Below are 15,600 nucleotides of genomic sequence, written 5' to 3'. Positions count from 1 at the left end.
ACACCATGATGTCATTTCTGCCGCTGCTAAATGAAAAGTGCTACACTTATTTGCATGACTTTCTCTTAGAGTAGACTATTGTCAAGAGACAGCAGATTCTGGTCTGTCTTTGTTTCCTTTTGAGTCTCTGGTTCTCTAACAACCATTACACTTACATGACACACCCTAGACTGATTTTATTGGGCAATACTGGAAATGAGTTTAGTAAAAGTCTTTTCTCAGCCACGGAGGGTTATTATTAGCGGCACTGTTACTTACCTCCGCGTTGATGAGTCCATTTCAGTCTTGAGGTTCTAAAAACTTCTGCACTGCAGGCTACCAGAGTTTGATTGACTCCAATACCACAGCACTCCCTGTGGCTACATCTTCAGAACTATGAGATCAGCTGTTGGTCAGCCAGCCTGCTTGTCCTAGTCTATCCACGCCCAGTGCCAGCATGGAGATGAATACAGGCTGCTAGGCTCTTTATGAAATGCTTCTGCCACATATCTCCTTAAATAATCCTTCTCGACCAACCATTAAGTTTACGGATGGGAAGCACAAGAGTTGAATATAAAGGCTGTTTGATTAATATGGACTGTCTGACTTTTAGTTGTGATCTATCTATAATGGTGAACAGTGCAGATGGACAACACCATGGCACTCTTCACTGTCTCAAAACAAGAAAGTACCCACTCCTTGCATCTCCATCAGCTGGTAGTGCTCAGCCGCATAATACAATCACATTCATAAATGCATTTTCTCTCAATTCTCTGATCATAAAGCTCCTGTACAATATTTGAGAGACCAAGATGCGAAACACAAATCAAAACCTTCCAATCCACATTCAATAGCCCAATTTCTGAACATAAGTAGCTAATTCCTAAGGATTTGGCCCAGGGTTCCCAGGGCCTATCAGGATATTTTCAAGTATAGTATAGGAGCAGGAAATGGTCACAGATGATGTATTTACTCACTTGCTTGACTGACAATGTCATGTTTTTTTTTCCACTTACCCAAAACTGATGCAAATATGGGCACTTGCATTTCGGACCTATTGAAACCGGTCTGAGGGAATTGTTTTTTTGCCACCAAGGAGGTTGTCAAATAAGTCAATTTATGGAGGCGCTCATTTTCTCTAGCCAGGCGTCTTCCAATTTGTTGGAACTGCATCTTCTTTCTAGCAGATCGACGCACAAACCTTTCGAGCCTGTCGCCTCCATTGGGATGGACTTTGTTATTGCTCACTCCCTTCTTGTTTGACAAGATATCCGGCATTTTAGCCAAAACTCCTCTATTCCGCCTGGACAAGGTTAAACTTAGGGACGCTCCTATCTTGGTTCCCAATGTTCTAATGGCCGTTCATTTTAATAAAATGTATCTTTTCACTTGGTTTCTGCTCCTCATGCCTTGGCAGTGAAGACATTACATATTGTGTGCTTGAAACCCACACCTTAGGGTTTACCTTAAAAGAAAAAAGGACCCTATTCTACCACCCAGTCTTATGTGACCTTTGGAATCAATACGGCAGGTTAAGTGGCCAGGCCATCTTTGTCATATTGATCACTTGCGCATTTCCCTTGCTCCACTCATGAACCGGTTTCTTCATCTGATATCCACGCCACTCTACGGACCTAATAATTCTCGCCTCGGTGCCTAGTCTAATCATGGGTCCCACGCTGTGACTCAGGGCAATAGCTTGCTTAATCTCCACAACGGCCCCAGCAGCGCTTGGATGCCTGGCTTCACCTTGGGGGTGCCCAGAAGTGGACATTTCACAGGAAAGGATGGGTTCCACAGCGGTATGAATACAGCGTTACGAGACCTCTGTGTAGAAGTGCGCTATATAAATACAAACACATTTACATTTTACATTTATCTGAGCCACACTGCTGTTTTGAGCCTTTCTTTCTTGACATTACACTGCTTCACTAGAAGGATCTTTCCCTTGGGTACATTAATTTTTTATTCTTCCATGCCGTGGATTGATTTGGATTATGTTTTGGCAGTGGGTAAGAGATACCACTCTTAACATAAATCAAGCTACATTTATGGGTGCTCTGTTGAAGTCTCTTGGTTATTTCACTTTATCTTTGCCCTCCAGCAAAGCAATCAGACAAACAATTCACACTGATTGGCGCTTAAAAGAAACTGGCAGGGGTGCACCTATGTGCAAGAACAATGGAGTGAACGTGTCCTCTGATGCAGGCATGTTGCATAGTCCTGGGAGACCAAAGCTGTGATTTTATTAGCGGGGAAGTAGATTATGTTCCCTCACTCTGACGAGAATCAACATGATAATAACTGGAAACCACCTACAGGCTTGCAGCAATGGAGTCACGATAAAAGTATTTAATCCAAATGCACCTTGCTCGTTGCAGTAAACTTGGTGAATTGCGCATAAGCAGTGACCATGCAACACTTTTAAATTGTAATAATCCATTGATAAAAAAAGCACTTCATAGTTGTCTATTTTGTTTCAGAAAAATGCAGAGCAACAAGGGAAATCCTACTGTTGAATCACATTTCTGTCATCTGTGACGTGTGGGATGTGCCAGAGAGCCTATAAATGTCAATTCCTAAGCAAATATGGTCTTAGATGTTCACCTGATTTTTCAATGTGCATTTGTCAGGCTGATAAGTGTCCAATACTCTCCTTTTAATCTCCAGACAGCTTCACAGGAATTACCAAAAACAACCATGGGGAAAAAAGATCTCTCAAAAACAGTACACCAATGCAAAGTCCACAGTAAAGCATCACACATTTGCAACCCTCAGTCTACAACCACGATTTTACATCAGAAATAAGGGATCCGCACTGCCAATTGAAATTAAATAGTTGGTTTTGTTTTATACGTTTTTCTCTGATAAAGCCCACAACAGTAGCAGCTTAACCCCAGCTCATATGCCCCTCCTACGCCCTCCCAATGTAACTAAATCCCACATGATTAGCCCCTCGGTGCTTGCTACGCATTCACACTTTGCACGCTGCTGTTCGACTTTTTGAAAATCTCTTTTTAATCTTTTTGGACCTAAATCGTTTCAAACAAGTTAATGAAAACCTTTTTTAAAGTGCTTTCCTCCATACATCTGACTCAGTGTGCCCAAATGTTTCTGTAATGTTAACCAATCGTGGCTGATATTTTAGAAAAACAGGATAGATTTTCCTCAACTGTTTTGCATCTTTCTATTATTAAAGTGATCAGTGTTGAAACTGAAACTTAGGGCAGTCAGGTTTGACTTAAATGTGCAAGTCCTTGAGTATTGCAGTCTGGCTGTGTAGGAGGCTGGCTTAGTATTTGATGCAGGGCCTGATTGATAAGGTCACTCGAGCAATGGCCGAAGGGCCGGTATCCGAGTTTCAGCTGTGGGTTGCTTTTTTGTGCAGACTCGGGACCAATTTGGGCACTGTCTGTGCTGTTCAGATGCCTCCAGCAGCCCAGTGGCTGCCTGAGTGGCCTTTCGAGAGGCAGATGGGCGTCCATTACCTCCCGTTTATCAACAGGCAGAGATGTCACTCCCTTTCTCTCGCTGGGCCTGCCCATTCATGTATGCATATTGAGTGGAGGCAGGGGGCCTGAGCAGAAGTGGCCTCACTTGTATTCAGGTGTGTTACACCAGTGTTAACTAATCAGTGCATTTTTTTTATTTAAGTGAAGTTAAGAAAACATGCCCCTGTGAGAGATTCCCCCCCCCCCCCCCCTCTTTTTTTTATAAAACTTTACTGATGGAATGTTTTGCGGAAAGGCGATATGCACATGTGGGCCACTTTTTTTTGCGTGTCCCGGACAATTTTTAATCCCAATCCAACCCTGATATGGTGCTCATTTGTTTAAGTGGAGCACCTGTCACTAATTCAGCCAACCCTTATGGTGATTGTAGTGGTCTCAAACAGCCTTAGAAAGCTCTCTAAGTGGTAGCTGTGTAGAGCAGCATTTAGGCTTAGTCCAGAAGTAGTGTTAAGCAGCTTGTTTTAATACTACTAATTATCTAGTGTAGGTTAAACGAAAAAGAAGCACACAGTGTAGTTATAAAAATAAGGGTTTATTAGACAACACTCACTATCACATTGGTATATCTCCTACCCGGAGATATCAACACAATACACAATATTTCAAAACGGAACAAGTAAGTAAGCACAAATGCACATTGGTCTCTAGGGGGAGACCAAACCATATACTAAAGAAGTGGAATGCAAACAGACAGAAGTAGAGATTTGACTTAGAAGAGCTGGGGACCCAAGGAACCTCCCATGGTAAGTACCCCGGAAACCCATGGAGAATGTGTGCAGAGTGGAAACACAGCTGCGTACTCAATGCAAGTCAATGGGTTAGTCGCAGTAGCAGTTTCGAAGAAGAACCCTTCCCGGTGGACACTGAAGAAACCCCTTGAAAGATGGAACGTTGGAGAGTCACCCCACCCGTGGATACCCCAGGAACCAGGATACCTACACCAGGGAAGCCGGATGCATAGGTACGAGGTGACGTCGGAAACTGCTGTAGACCACAATGGAGGACTTCAGTGAAGATGCCGCTGGCGAAGAAGGTGAAAATGGCGATTGGAATCCAAGGATGGATTCTTGAAGAGGAGTACCTGCAAGCAGAGGGGGCAGAGTCTATGCCACTTGGGAGTGAACAGGAGGCACGGTAAACCAATGACCACCAATGCCTGAAGATGCAGGAGAGTTGACTTGACCTTGTCGTTGCAGCTGTGAGGACCAGGTGATGCTGTGGAAGACCAGGAGCCGTTCACGAGCTGTCCCACGTCGGAAGTCGAGAACCAGGGGGTCTTTGTTCGGCAGGAGCACCAACAAGCCTTGGCAGCAGCAACAGACTTTGTAAACGAAGAAGGTGCAGTGTCAAGACCAGGAAGGTCCAGGGGACTCAACAAAGGCAGTAGAGTCAGAACAGGCCCTGAGCAAGCAGTGGAGCCCACTAAAGCCAAAGAAGACACTCAAGAGGACCCACAGGCCGAAGTCACAGGAGTAGCAAGAAAGCCCTGAGCAGCTCACCAAAGATGCAGGCCCAGAGTGCACAGGATGCGGTGAGGACGAAGATCTTGGTAGCATGAGATGCTGGAGCTCCTTGTGGCCCAAAGATCTCTGGAGGGCAGAGTCAACGAGCCTTGGTAGTGGCAAGTCAACGCAGTGCACAGTGATTCTGTTCCTTAGGTTCTGCCAAGGGATACTGGACTTAAACTTGCTGAGAAGACAGTGCAGGTCTCGAGGGTGTTCTAGAACCACCACCTGTGTTGCTGAGCCTTTCCGAGTCCGTGGGACCTCAGGAGCAGCAGACTGGTCAGCCTTGTTGCTGTGCCTGTGGTTGCAGGAGAGTGACCCCTTCATTCCAAAGGAGATTACTTTGGGTGTCTTAGATACCCACAGGCCTGGAGAAGAACATGGATGAAGTACAGGCACAGATGACACAGAAGATTTGTAGGTCGACGAGACCAGGAGCAGCAGGAGTCTTCATTGATGCAGTTTTTGTTCCAGGCAAAGTCCAACCAAGTCCAAGGGGCCTAGGCGGTTGAAGTTTAAGTGGTTTCGGATTTGAACCTTGTCCCACAACAAATCTGAAGAGCCACCCAAAGGTAAGCCCTTAAGGGACGATTCAAGGATCCCTCCCAGAGGAGGGGCTGGACAGAGGGCAGTAGGCTCCCATGTCCTTTGCCCATTTTTATGCCAGTATGGGAGCCAATAGCTCCCTGAACTAGTTCCAACTGGAGTATGCAAGGAAGGCACCAAAGGAGCCTTTCAAAGCGGTCTGGTGGCTCTGGCAAGTGCCCCCACTGCCTCCCAATACACTAAGTGCTGCCTGGGAGTTGGTCACACCTCCCTGCGACAGTAAACCTATTGTTCTACCTTCCCCTGCTCGAGCTAAGCTCAGCAGCAGGAGGGCAGATGCATATGTCGAAAAACCAAAGGGGATGAAGGACGGAGTGTTAAACATTGCAAGCACTCACCCCCAATTAACTGATCTGGATTTAATCCATCATTATTTAGCTCACTCCGACACCCCAGTTTAGACACGGCCATATGCAAATCAGTCTGACCCTGTGCCACATGGGAACAGTCCAGCCCAAACTGCCAAGCCATGTCTTCCCTGGACTGGAAACAAGCATCCAGGGACCGGTTTTGGGCTCACAGCCAGGCTATCTTGAGTCCAGTGGCAAAGTAAGCAAGGGACCCACGTCTGGGCATACCCTACTAACTTAGGGCGAACAAATCAAAACCAAAGGGGATGATGGATGGAGTGTTGAACATTGCAAGGACTCATCCCCAGTCAACTGATCTGGGTTTAATCCATCATCATTCTTTAGCGCACTCCACCACCCCAGTTCAGACATGGCCATATGTAAATCAGTCTAACCCTGTGCCACATGGGAACAGTCCAGCTCAGAATTGCCATGCCTTGTCTGCCCTGGACCGGAAACAATCATCCTGGGACCGATTTTGGGCTCACAGCCCTCATCAGCCAGCCCTCATCAGCCAGGCTATCTTGCATCCAGTGGCAAAGTGAGCAAGGGACCCACGTCTGGGCATACCCTGCCAACTTAGGTCTCTGCCCATTCTTGTCTCGGTCTTACTCCAGAGAGGGCAGGAGGGCATCAATGTGCCCTCCGGTCTTAATGTCTGATCACCATCGGAGAGAATCCCAAACTTGGGCCCGATGTTGCAGCTAGTTGAGGCCTTTTTTGAGGCCATGCTGTGGATCTTTGGTATTTTACTGGTTCCCTCTTGTTCGTCTTCAGTCTCCAAAGTTCTGCTAGGGCTTCCAGTTGAACTCTCACTAACATGACCACCCTGTGTGCAGTTTTTGCCCTTAAAACCAATATTGGTTACTGCGCCAGCCCAGGTGCCGTCTTTGGTCCCAGCTCCATTATCTGTACCGGTTTCTTTAGCATCGATGCCGGTTTCTTTAGCATCGATTCCGATGCGGACATCTGATCAGGAAGCCCAGCCCATTCTGCTCTCCGACACTGAGCCAAACTCGTCCTGACCTCAGCTGAAGCAGCTTCCCTATCCCAATGGGGCACAGCCATCTGGCAACTCCTCTGATTCAATACCTTGCCTTTACCACGTGGCAGAGCCCAGATGTTACATAATATCTGGGCCAGACATCTAAAGAACCTCACTTACTCTTCAATGAGGCTCTCACAGATACTATTTTGGGAACTTAAACTGAAAACTTGGTGGTAAGTTGAATCCTTTTGCCTTCCTCCGCACCGACCTGATTGGGAGCTCAATCCTTTGGGAACCATATATTCTCATCTGCAAACGTTGCTGTCTGATCTGTCAATGCCAGATACCTCTTAGGTTACTGTATACTTGCCCTATGGGACACCTTGGCCCAAATTTTGCCAGCTTCCCAAATAACCTGCAGGTGCCTTTCACCCAGGCTATTAAAAATATGTCCCGCAGCAAAGTTTATCATCTTCTGCTTGGACACAACTGGCTTTTTAGGTCATGCAGTAGAACATTGGTTGAGGTTTATGGGCCTCGATGGGGATGTTCAAGCATCTTTAATAGACATGCATGATGACTCCTGCCTTTTTGTCAGAAAAGCGAATTGAGCCCTGGAACAGCTTAAGGAAAGTAGGGCCACTGCTTATTCCTTGTCCCTATCTGCCCCCAGCAGGCAATTCACGAGAAATGGTGTCCCTCTTTGGCTATGTCAAGGGCTCTTAAGTCCTGCCAATAGCAGGCCCGCAGCCAGTCCAGCAGGCCTTTTAGCCTTTTCGTGGCTGAGACCACTTCTCACAAAGAAAACACCCAGGGCTTCAGGGATGTGTATCGCAGTCTCTCGCCCCTCCAGCAGCTGCAAACTAGCATTTCCTCCAGGTGTGGCAAGGCACCACCTCATACACAAATGTCCTTCATATTGTTCTTTAGGACTGAGCCCCCATTTCATTCCAACCCCTGCACCTTCCATTACCATCAGGACAGCTGACAGAGGGGCACCTGTCTGTCTTGCAGCAGTAAGTACAGATCCTTTCAGCCATAGGGGCCATAGAAAGGTTTCCATCATTGGAATTGGGTGGTACTCCTACTACTTCCCGGAGCCGGAGAGGGATAGATGCCTTCCTGCGGAAGGATATATTCAAGATGCTCTTGCTAGCCCGGGTCCTGCCGTAGACACTGGACACTGGAGACTGGATGGTGACATTGGATCTGCAGGACACTTGTTTCCGTATTCGCTTCCTGCAGGCCAACAGGCGCTACCTGTGGTTCACAGTGGGCCAGGAGGATTTTCTGTTCACTGCTCCCTTTTGGCCTCACAATTGCCCCTCAGTTTTCAACCAGAGTGATGGTCATGGTCTCAACACTCCTTCAAAGGTTGTCTGGTACCAGTCTTTCCCTACCTCAATGACTGGCTGTTGAAGGTGAGCTCGCCCCAGGCAGTCGACAATCGCCTCCAGAAAGCAGCGAACATCTTAATATGGTTACGGTTCACTATTCGTGTGCTGAAGTCACACCTAACTCTTTCAGAGACACCCCCCTTTCTCTGTACCGTCTTGTTCCTTTCCCCTGGAGCAGAGAGTCCCAGACATTCTGCCTATGATCTCGGTGTTTCAGCCTCTCTCCTGTATCTCAGTGCAGGTGACTGAGGCTACTAGGATTGTTGGCCTCTGGTATCCTGCTGGGGAAACATGCCAGACAGCATATACAGGCTCTGCTTTGGAACCTAACGCCCCACTGGAAACAGCAGCAGAGTTCAGAGGAGACTGCAGTGGTGGCTGAAGGACCGCGATTGGGTCAGTGGCAGACCCCTCTCCTTACATCACCAAGATTTGACAGTGGTGGCAAATGCATCCCTCCTGGCTTGAGGAGACCATCTGGGAGAGGAGGGGGATCCGAGGCCTCTGTTCTGCGTAAGAAGCTGGACTCCACATCAGTTTGTCATAGTTGAGTGCAGTTCACTTGGTATTGATTTACTTTCTGCCCACTATCAGAGAACCAGTGGTGCAAGTGCTCATGGGCAATACCACGCTATGTGGTACCGCAGCAGGCGGGTGTCTTTGTCGTCGACCAGGAGTCTCTACACCTTTGGAAGTTACCGTACCTTCAGGGAATTTGTATGCTGGTGTAGTACCTGTTGGAGATGTCTAAATGGCATGGTTGGTGAACTCAGCTGCTAACGCCTAGCTGATCTCTTGAGAGCAGTTACACCCAGAGGTAGGTTCCCCAATAATAGGTTCTTCTATTATTGGGGAGACCCACGCCTTGATCTTTTCATCACTGCCAAGAATGCACAACCTGAGCACTTTAGCGCATTGGAGTTCCTTTATGCCTTTGTGCTGCTTCCTCTTCTGTTTCAAGTTCTAAGGATCAGGAACAAACATGCCCAACTCGTTCTAGTGGCACTCGATTGGGTCAGGAGATTGTGATACCGAAACTCACTGGAATAAGCTTCTGTCCACAGATAAAGCTGCTGCTTCGGGAGGATCTTCTGCAGCAAGCAGCATTGCAGAGGGCTGCACCCTGGCCTGCGAAATCTGCCTCTTCATGATTGGAGTTTGAGCAACAGCAGTTGACTGCATTTGAACTTCATGGTGAGGTTGTTAATGTCATATTGAGACATCCCTCTTCCAAAATCTGTGTATGCCTCTGATTAGTGGATTCGTGCATATTCCACCACAATGATTCACTGCAAGCAAAATTGTCAGACTTTTTGTTTTTTGTTTTGTTGATGGGCCAGCAAGGAAGTACTTTGGCACTATTAAAGGCAACGGGTCTGCTTGTTTAGCTTTTTTTTAATTAGTTTTGCTGGATCAGCCTTCTTTATTGTAATGACATAATTGAAAGGTTTGGAACAGTGCTTCCCTCCAAAACCTTTTGTGATCCCACAGTGGGATGCCCCACTGCAACTTTTATCTAGTTCTCACTTATTGATATGCACCCTTTTCGAGCCACTGCGCAGTTGTTCATTAAGGCTTCTGATGTTGAAAACTGTCTTTCCCATCTCATAACATTGGCTAGGCGTGTGGCGAGCTGCAAGATCTCTGCCGTCCAGTTATACAACATATTTCCTAGATAAGTTAGTGTTAAGGATAAGAGCTTCCTTTCTGCCGAAAGTAGTCACTCCATTTTATGTCTGGAAGCTATCACCCTTCCTGCATTTTTGCCTTACCTCGTCCCTTTAAGGGGGAAAAGGGACTCCATAGTTTTTACTCAAGAGCACTGAGTTTTTATGCAGATCATACTAAAGAACATCGGGTGGCTCTTCAGCGGTTTGTGGGAGTCAGACAGTGCAAAAATGGACCATCTCCTGATCTCAGCATTAGGATCTGCCTTGCACTGGCTAGGAGGCAGCCTTCACAAGGTTAAAAAGCTTGTCCCACCAGTGGCTATTCTGCCGTGGCATGCACAGTGCCTGCTGTGGATAATTGTGAGGTGTCTAGGTGGGCTTTGGTGCATACTTTCACAATGCACTACTGCCTCAACAGTCTGGCCATTGAGAGAGGCATTTTGCCTCCTTGCTCCTGCAGGTCTTTTTGGTCTAAGCCAGTTCAGACCCACCAACTCGGAAGGTACTACTATGGTATCTACTCACAAGGTGAGCAATGTGCAGGTAGAAGTACGTGTCAGAAGAACAAGTGACTAGCCTTCAGTAATAATCTTTCTGGTGGGCACTATCTGCAGATTTGTTACCGATCTTCCCACCTCTGCATTTTGTGAACTGGACTTTTTTTTCCATCTACAAAAGTCACAATTTAGAGACCCGAGCACTGTTCATGCCAATCTGCGATAGGCTCTGTACCTTAGGGCATGGACTGCATAAGAAAGCAACTGACGTCAGCACACATATGTGGCGCTTGTATGCGGCTCCACTCATTGCATCTGATAGACTTCTAGCTGCAGATTCCTTATCTTAGAATATTCTCCAGGCGTTAGACTGGATCTGGACATTTTTGCGCAATCCCCTTGTGCGCTGGTAGGTAGCGTCAGTTGGCTCTGCATGTCGTCGTTCGTGCCCTCCACGCCTGAAGTGCCGTATAGGTCCCACCCCAGGCGCTGACCTCAGGGCCGCCTATTCCGCACCATCAGTGCAGATCCGAATCGATCTCCCCCTCAGTCAATTTTCGATTGACTTCTTTTGATGTTTTGTCAACAACTAGTATGCCTGATGTCAGTGACGGACCACACTCGTATTAAATTGGTCCACAGACCCTCCTCTGGGGAGGTATTACTTGGGTATCTGAAGTCTATATCAGATGAACAAGTTACTTACCTTCAGTAACCTTTTATCTGGTAGAGACTGTATCAAGCCGCACACTGCTTACCAACCCACCCATCCACGGGAACGAATTTCTAGGGACAGGGTTGTTCCTCTTTCAGGGCCATAGATTTCCACACAAGTGAAACCCGTTTCTGCGCGCCTGCGTGGTGCATATATAGACACCCTACACATCCATTCCGGTTCAGACGATGACGTCACACGGAGCTGAACGACTCCACCTTGCAGTGCGCAGGGGTACTGCTCGAGAAACATTCATGAATCCAGTCTGACACCTTGTGATCATTCTAAAGGTAACGAATCTGCAGCTATATAGAGCCTCTACCAGATAAGGCGTTAACGGAGGTAAGTAACTTATTTCGTTATATACCTCCCCTGCCTCAAAATCCTTCCAGATAGACTCCCACTGCCTCGGCCGAAAAAGAGTTATCTTACCATATCGATCGTTCGTACCTAAGAATTCTGGGCGGACAATCAACTCATTTTGGATTTGCAAAGAAAGGGAAGGCAATTCAGAAGAGAACTCTCTCTCGATGGATCTGCATTAAGCTATGCTACTTAATGGCCAAGACATGGCCCCTGGGGGCTTTAGAGCTCACTCCACCTTAGCTACAGCTACGACCACTGCGTTGGCTAGATGAATCATCCGACTCCACCTAGGGACATGCAAGGGGATTGCTAAAGAATTTCCAGATCCAGTCTGACGCCTGGGAAATATTCTATGGTAAGGAATGTACAGCTAGAAAGCATCTCAACCAGATAAGGCATTAATTAAGGTAAGTAACTTGTTCTACTGGAGCGGAACAAGGTATGTGTGGAGCCACGTGATGCCACCTACTGACGCAGGGTACTGCTTTGAAATTTTCAGTTTACAGTCTGATGCCTGGGGAATATTCACAGAGTGAGAAGTCTACGGTTAGATAGGGTATCCACTAGAAAGATTGTCACCAAAATTAAGTAACTTGTTTGTTGCGTTGATTGTGAATAGCATTCTCTCCCCCTTTTTTTTTAAATACATGTTTCTTTTGTACCAGTGTACAAAAGAAGGCAAAATATTTCTAGTAAATTCACTAATCTTTCTTCTATTTTGCCCATAATTCCCACAATCTTCCAAGATTATATTGTTTGATCTTCTGTTAGGGCTAGTTACTTTCCCGCAGAGCTTAAATTCCTAAGGCAAGTGGCGTTTTGCCAAGGTTTGTGATTGTCATAATGGTCAGTACTTAGTCATCTAATCCATTACGGTTGCTGGTGAAACATAGCCTCTGATGTAGTGTATCTTGGGACCAAATTAAGTTTCCTCATATTAAAGCACTCTGTTCTAACATTTCCTTCCTTGTTTCTAGTAGTCTTTCTTTTGCTTTATCTCCTGTCACTCAGACTGCATGACATCTCAAGTGTATAATAAGTATGTCCACAAACTGGCCCTCTACGATTACAAGCAAATGGAGTCTTCTAAAAGTATGTGATATCGGTTATTAAACATTTATACAGCTATACGTGTTTCTAGGAATTTTAAATACTATGATATAACAATTTGAAAAACGTTTTGTGTATTATGATTAATGAATAACAGAGAAAACCAATGTGAAATGTCTTTCTAATGTAGATTTCACAGAGGAAGTTCCAGCAAGAAAGAAACGAAATTCCTCACACCGGGACGATGGTGAAAAAACATTTATAGCTCAAATGACTGTGTTTGACAAAAACAGGTAAATCGCCCAGAGGTGTTTACATGCTATGTTGTGAGATAAACTATTTTTCTACTTTTGTTTTGATTCTGCATGACTTTGTGTGGTCTATCTTTTTCAATATTCTTGAGTAGGTGATACGTTTACACTGATCTGTTGCTTGTATGTGGTCGTTAGAACCTCTTTTCCCTTGACTAGCTGCGCTCTCCTTCAGCTACAATTAGCAAATATGTACCCAGATCATGCCACCAATCCACATTTGTTGTTCATGTTGAGGTATGGCACTAGTTCCCTGGCAAGATGGTTCTGAATGTGAACCACTGTCATAATTTCTTGGCAATTCATTCAAAAGTGCTACCTTGCCCGTCCTTAGACCCCAGACTGTTATCTTGATTTAGAAGTTAGCATTTTGCTATGCTGAATTAACCACAGTAAATTTTACCTGGCAAGTTTGTTTCTTGCGCTCTGATGCATCATTGCACATAATATTTTGTGTGTTATCCGCATTTTGGCTCCCCGAATCAAGTCGCTTTACCTGTCCCTTCACTTCTCCATAGAAGGTGCTATTGATGAAGTCCTGCATGTCTGACAAACTTTGGATGTCACTCCAAACTATTCACCCACGTATAATTTGGGCATTGAGAGCTAGTTGTCATAGAGTCAAAGGATTTTCCTTCCAAGACATCCTTGTGCTTTTTTGATGATGGCATCAGCATGTTAGATGGCTTTCCTCTTTGGTGCACCCCTGGGCTATATCTGTTCATAAACAGCTCAACTGAGTTTGGCATATCTCGCTGGTGACTTCCCAACCATAATTTGAATTGATAGTTAGCTTTCTATATCTCCTTCCCTATCCATCTCCTTCCTTATCCATCTCCAGTTTCCAGCTGTGGATCAAGACAAACTGGTGTCGCAGGGAGTGCCAGGCGAGGCTAGTGATATGGCTCGTGAAGGGGACTGTCTCCATGATATGATGATGTGCTTAGGACCCGATCGAAAATGATTGTATAATGTAACCCTGTAGGATGTTGATAATGACTGGTACGATCCTAATTCTCATAGAGACAAGTTATGGTTGTTTATTATAAAATGAGACGACATAGGTCAGTGAACACTACGGTCCGAAAGTATTCAGATGTTATTTACACGATTTATGACTTGGCAAGGATGGCCGTTACCACAGATTTGATGTTTTATATGCTTTACGTATGATAAATAGCGGCCAGCCTCCGGGTTATGTGCTAGACGCTGTGTATTACTGAATCTTTAATAAACGTCTTTAAAAAAAAAAAAAAAAAAAAGACAAACTGGTGTGTTTGTGATATTTCTAAAGCGTGTTAGCCCAGAAGGCAACAAAGGGCTATCAACAGAGAAGAAAAAGTGGTGATTGGCATCTCAAAGCAGACTAGCACACTGTAATGTAACCCCTTAACGGAAGCCTAAGCCACAAAAAGCCATGTTTTAAGTGGCTTACGGAACAGGTGCGAGCTGAGGCTCATGATAAATTCAGGGAGGGAGTTCCACAACCTGGCAGCCACCACTGTGAAAGCACATTCCCCCACCTGACTTTCCTACATTGTGGAACCGTTATGTTATGGCGTTCCTCTGATCTCAAAGGTCGCCTGGGAACATACCAATTCAGGGTTGTCCTAAGATAGCGCGATCCCTGAGAGTGGAGGGCTTTATGCGTCAAGCAAAGCGATTTGAAGGACACCAGTTTCCTTATTTGCAGCCAGTGAAGATATCTCAAATCTTTCCTAACTCATAAGTATTTGGGTACTCCCAGGACCAGGTGTGCAGCCGTATTCTGATTGATTTGGAGCATGTTTAATGAAAGTTGGTTGATGTTATAAACAGGACATTGTGGTAGTCTAGATGGGAAGTGATGAGTACAATGACCACTAGCACCCTGAGCTCTTTTGGAAGACGAGGCAGTATTTTCTACAAAATAGATCCTGATCATCCAAAAACAAGAACTAACCATTCTCTTGACCTGGGTGTCCAAAGTCAAGGTGCTGTCAAACATCACACCAAGGTTTTTGGCTGCTGCCGCTTGGATAGGTAAGGTACCACGTTTATCTGGCCACCAGTGGTCATTCCAGATAGAACTATCCACTCCAAATACCACAATCTCTGTTTTCTCCCCATTCTGTTGATCCACTTCTCCCTCATCCACCTGCTAATCTCTCGCATACAAGCTCTAAACCTGTCCGCTACCTATGTTGAACACTTGATTGAATAGATTTCCTGTCTTCCTTTTATCAACAGGGCCATCCCTATTTCATCAAGTTCCCGTTTCCCCAGTTGCTTCTGTTGGGTTACTGAGTTTTTTCACGGTATTTGCAGCACCAGTCCAGGCCCTCCTTGCTATATTACTTGATCATTAAAGCAAGATCCATCTAACATCTCTAAAGTAGTAAAGCCATTTATTGACTATGGTGAAACTGGTACCAACCCGTATTAGTCTAGATGAACCATGGCATAATAATAGGACAGGACACTGAACGGAGCACTTAGCTGTTTTGTTGATGAGATTTTGTTGCTTCAATAATATTGGAGGTCATTCCTGTCTTCACAGGTTATCCTGCTTTAGTCTGGCGCATCCCCTAGCATTTTCCCTTCTTAACTCTATCAAGAACCTTGAGCTTACTATGGAACTGCTGGTCAGTGACTCGTAGCATGACAGCAGGGAT

At 45.6% G+C, this 15,600-nt stretch overlaps 1 protein-coding gene across 1 annotated transcript in view; it reads left to right on the top strand.

Annotated features, from left to right (window-relative positions):
• Positions 1-15,600, top strand: part of SUZ12 (SUZ12 polycomb repressive complex 2 subunit) — a 979,834-nt gene that overhangs the window by 330,688 nt on the left and 633,546 nt on the right. The window contains exon 8 of the mRNA XM_078654391.1: positions 12,826-12,928. Coding sequence (XP_078510517.1) covers positions 12,826-12,928 — 103 coding nt within the window. The remainder of the gene's footprint in view (positions 1-12,825; positions 12,929-15,600) is intronic.

This window comes from Lissotriton helveticus, chromosome 7, assembly GCF_964261635.1.
Source record: "Lissotriton helveticus chromosome 7, aLisHel1.1, whole genome shotgun sequence".
Taxonomy (NCBI): Eukaryota; Metazoa; Chordata; class Amphibia; order Caudata; family Salamandridae; genus Lissotriton; species Lissotriton helveticus.
Note: the sequence above shows the minus strand (reverse complement) of the source record. Positions and strands in the feature narration are given on the sequence as shown.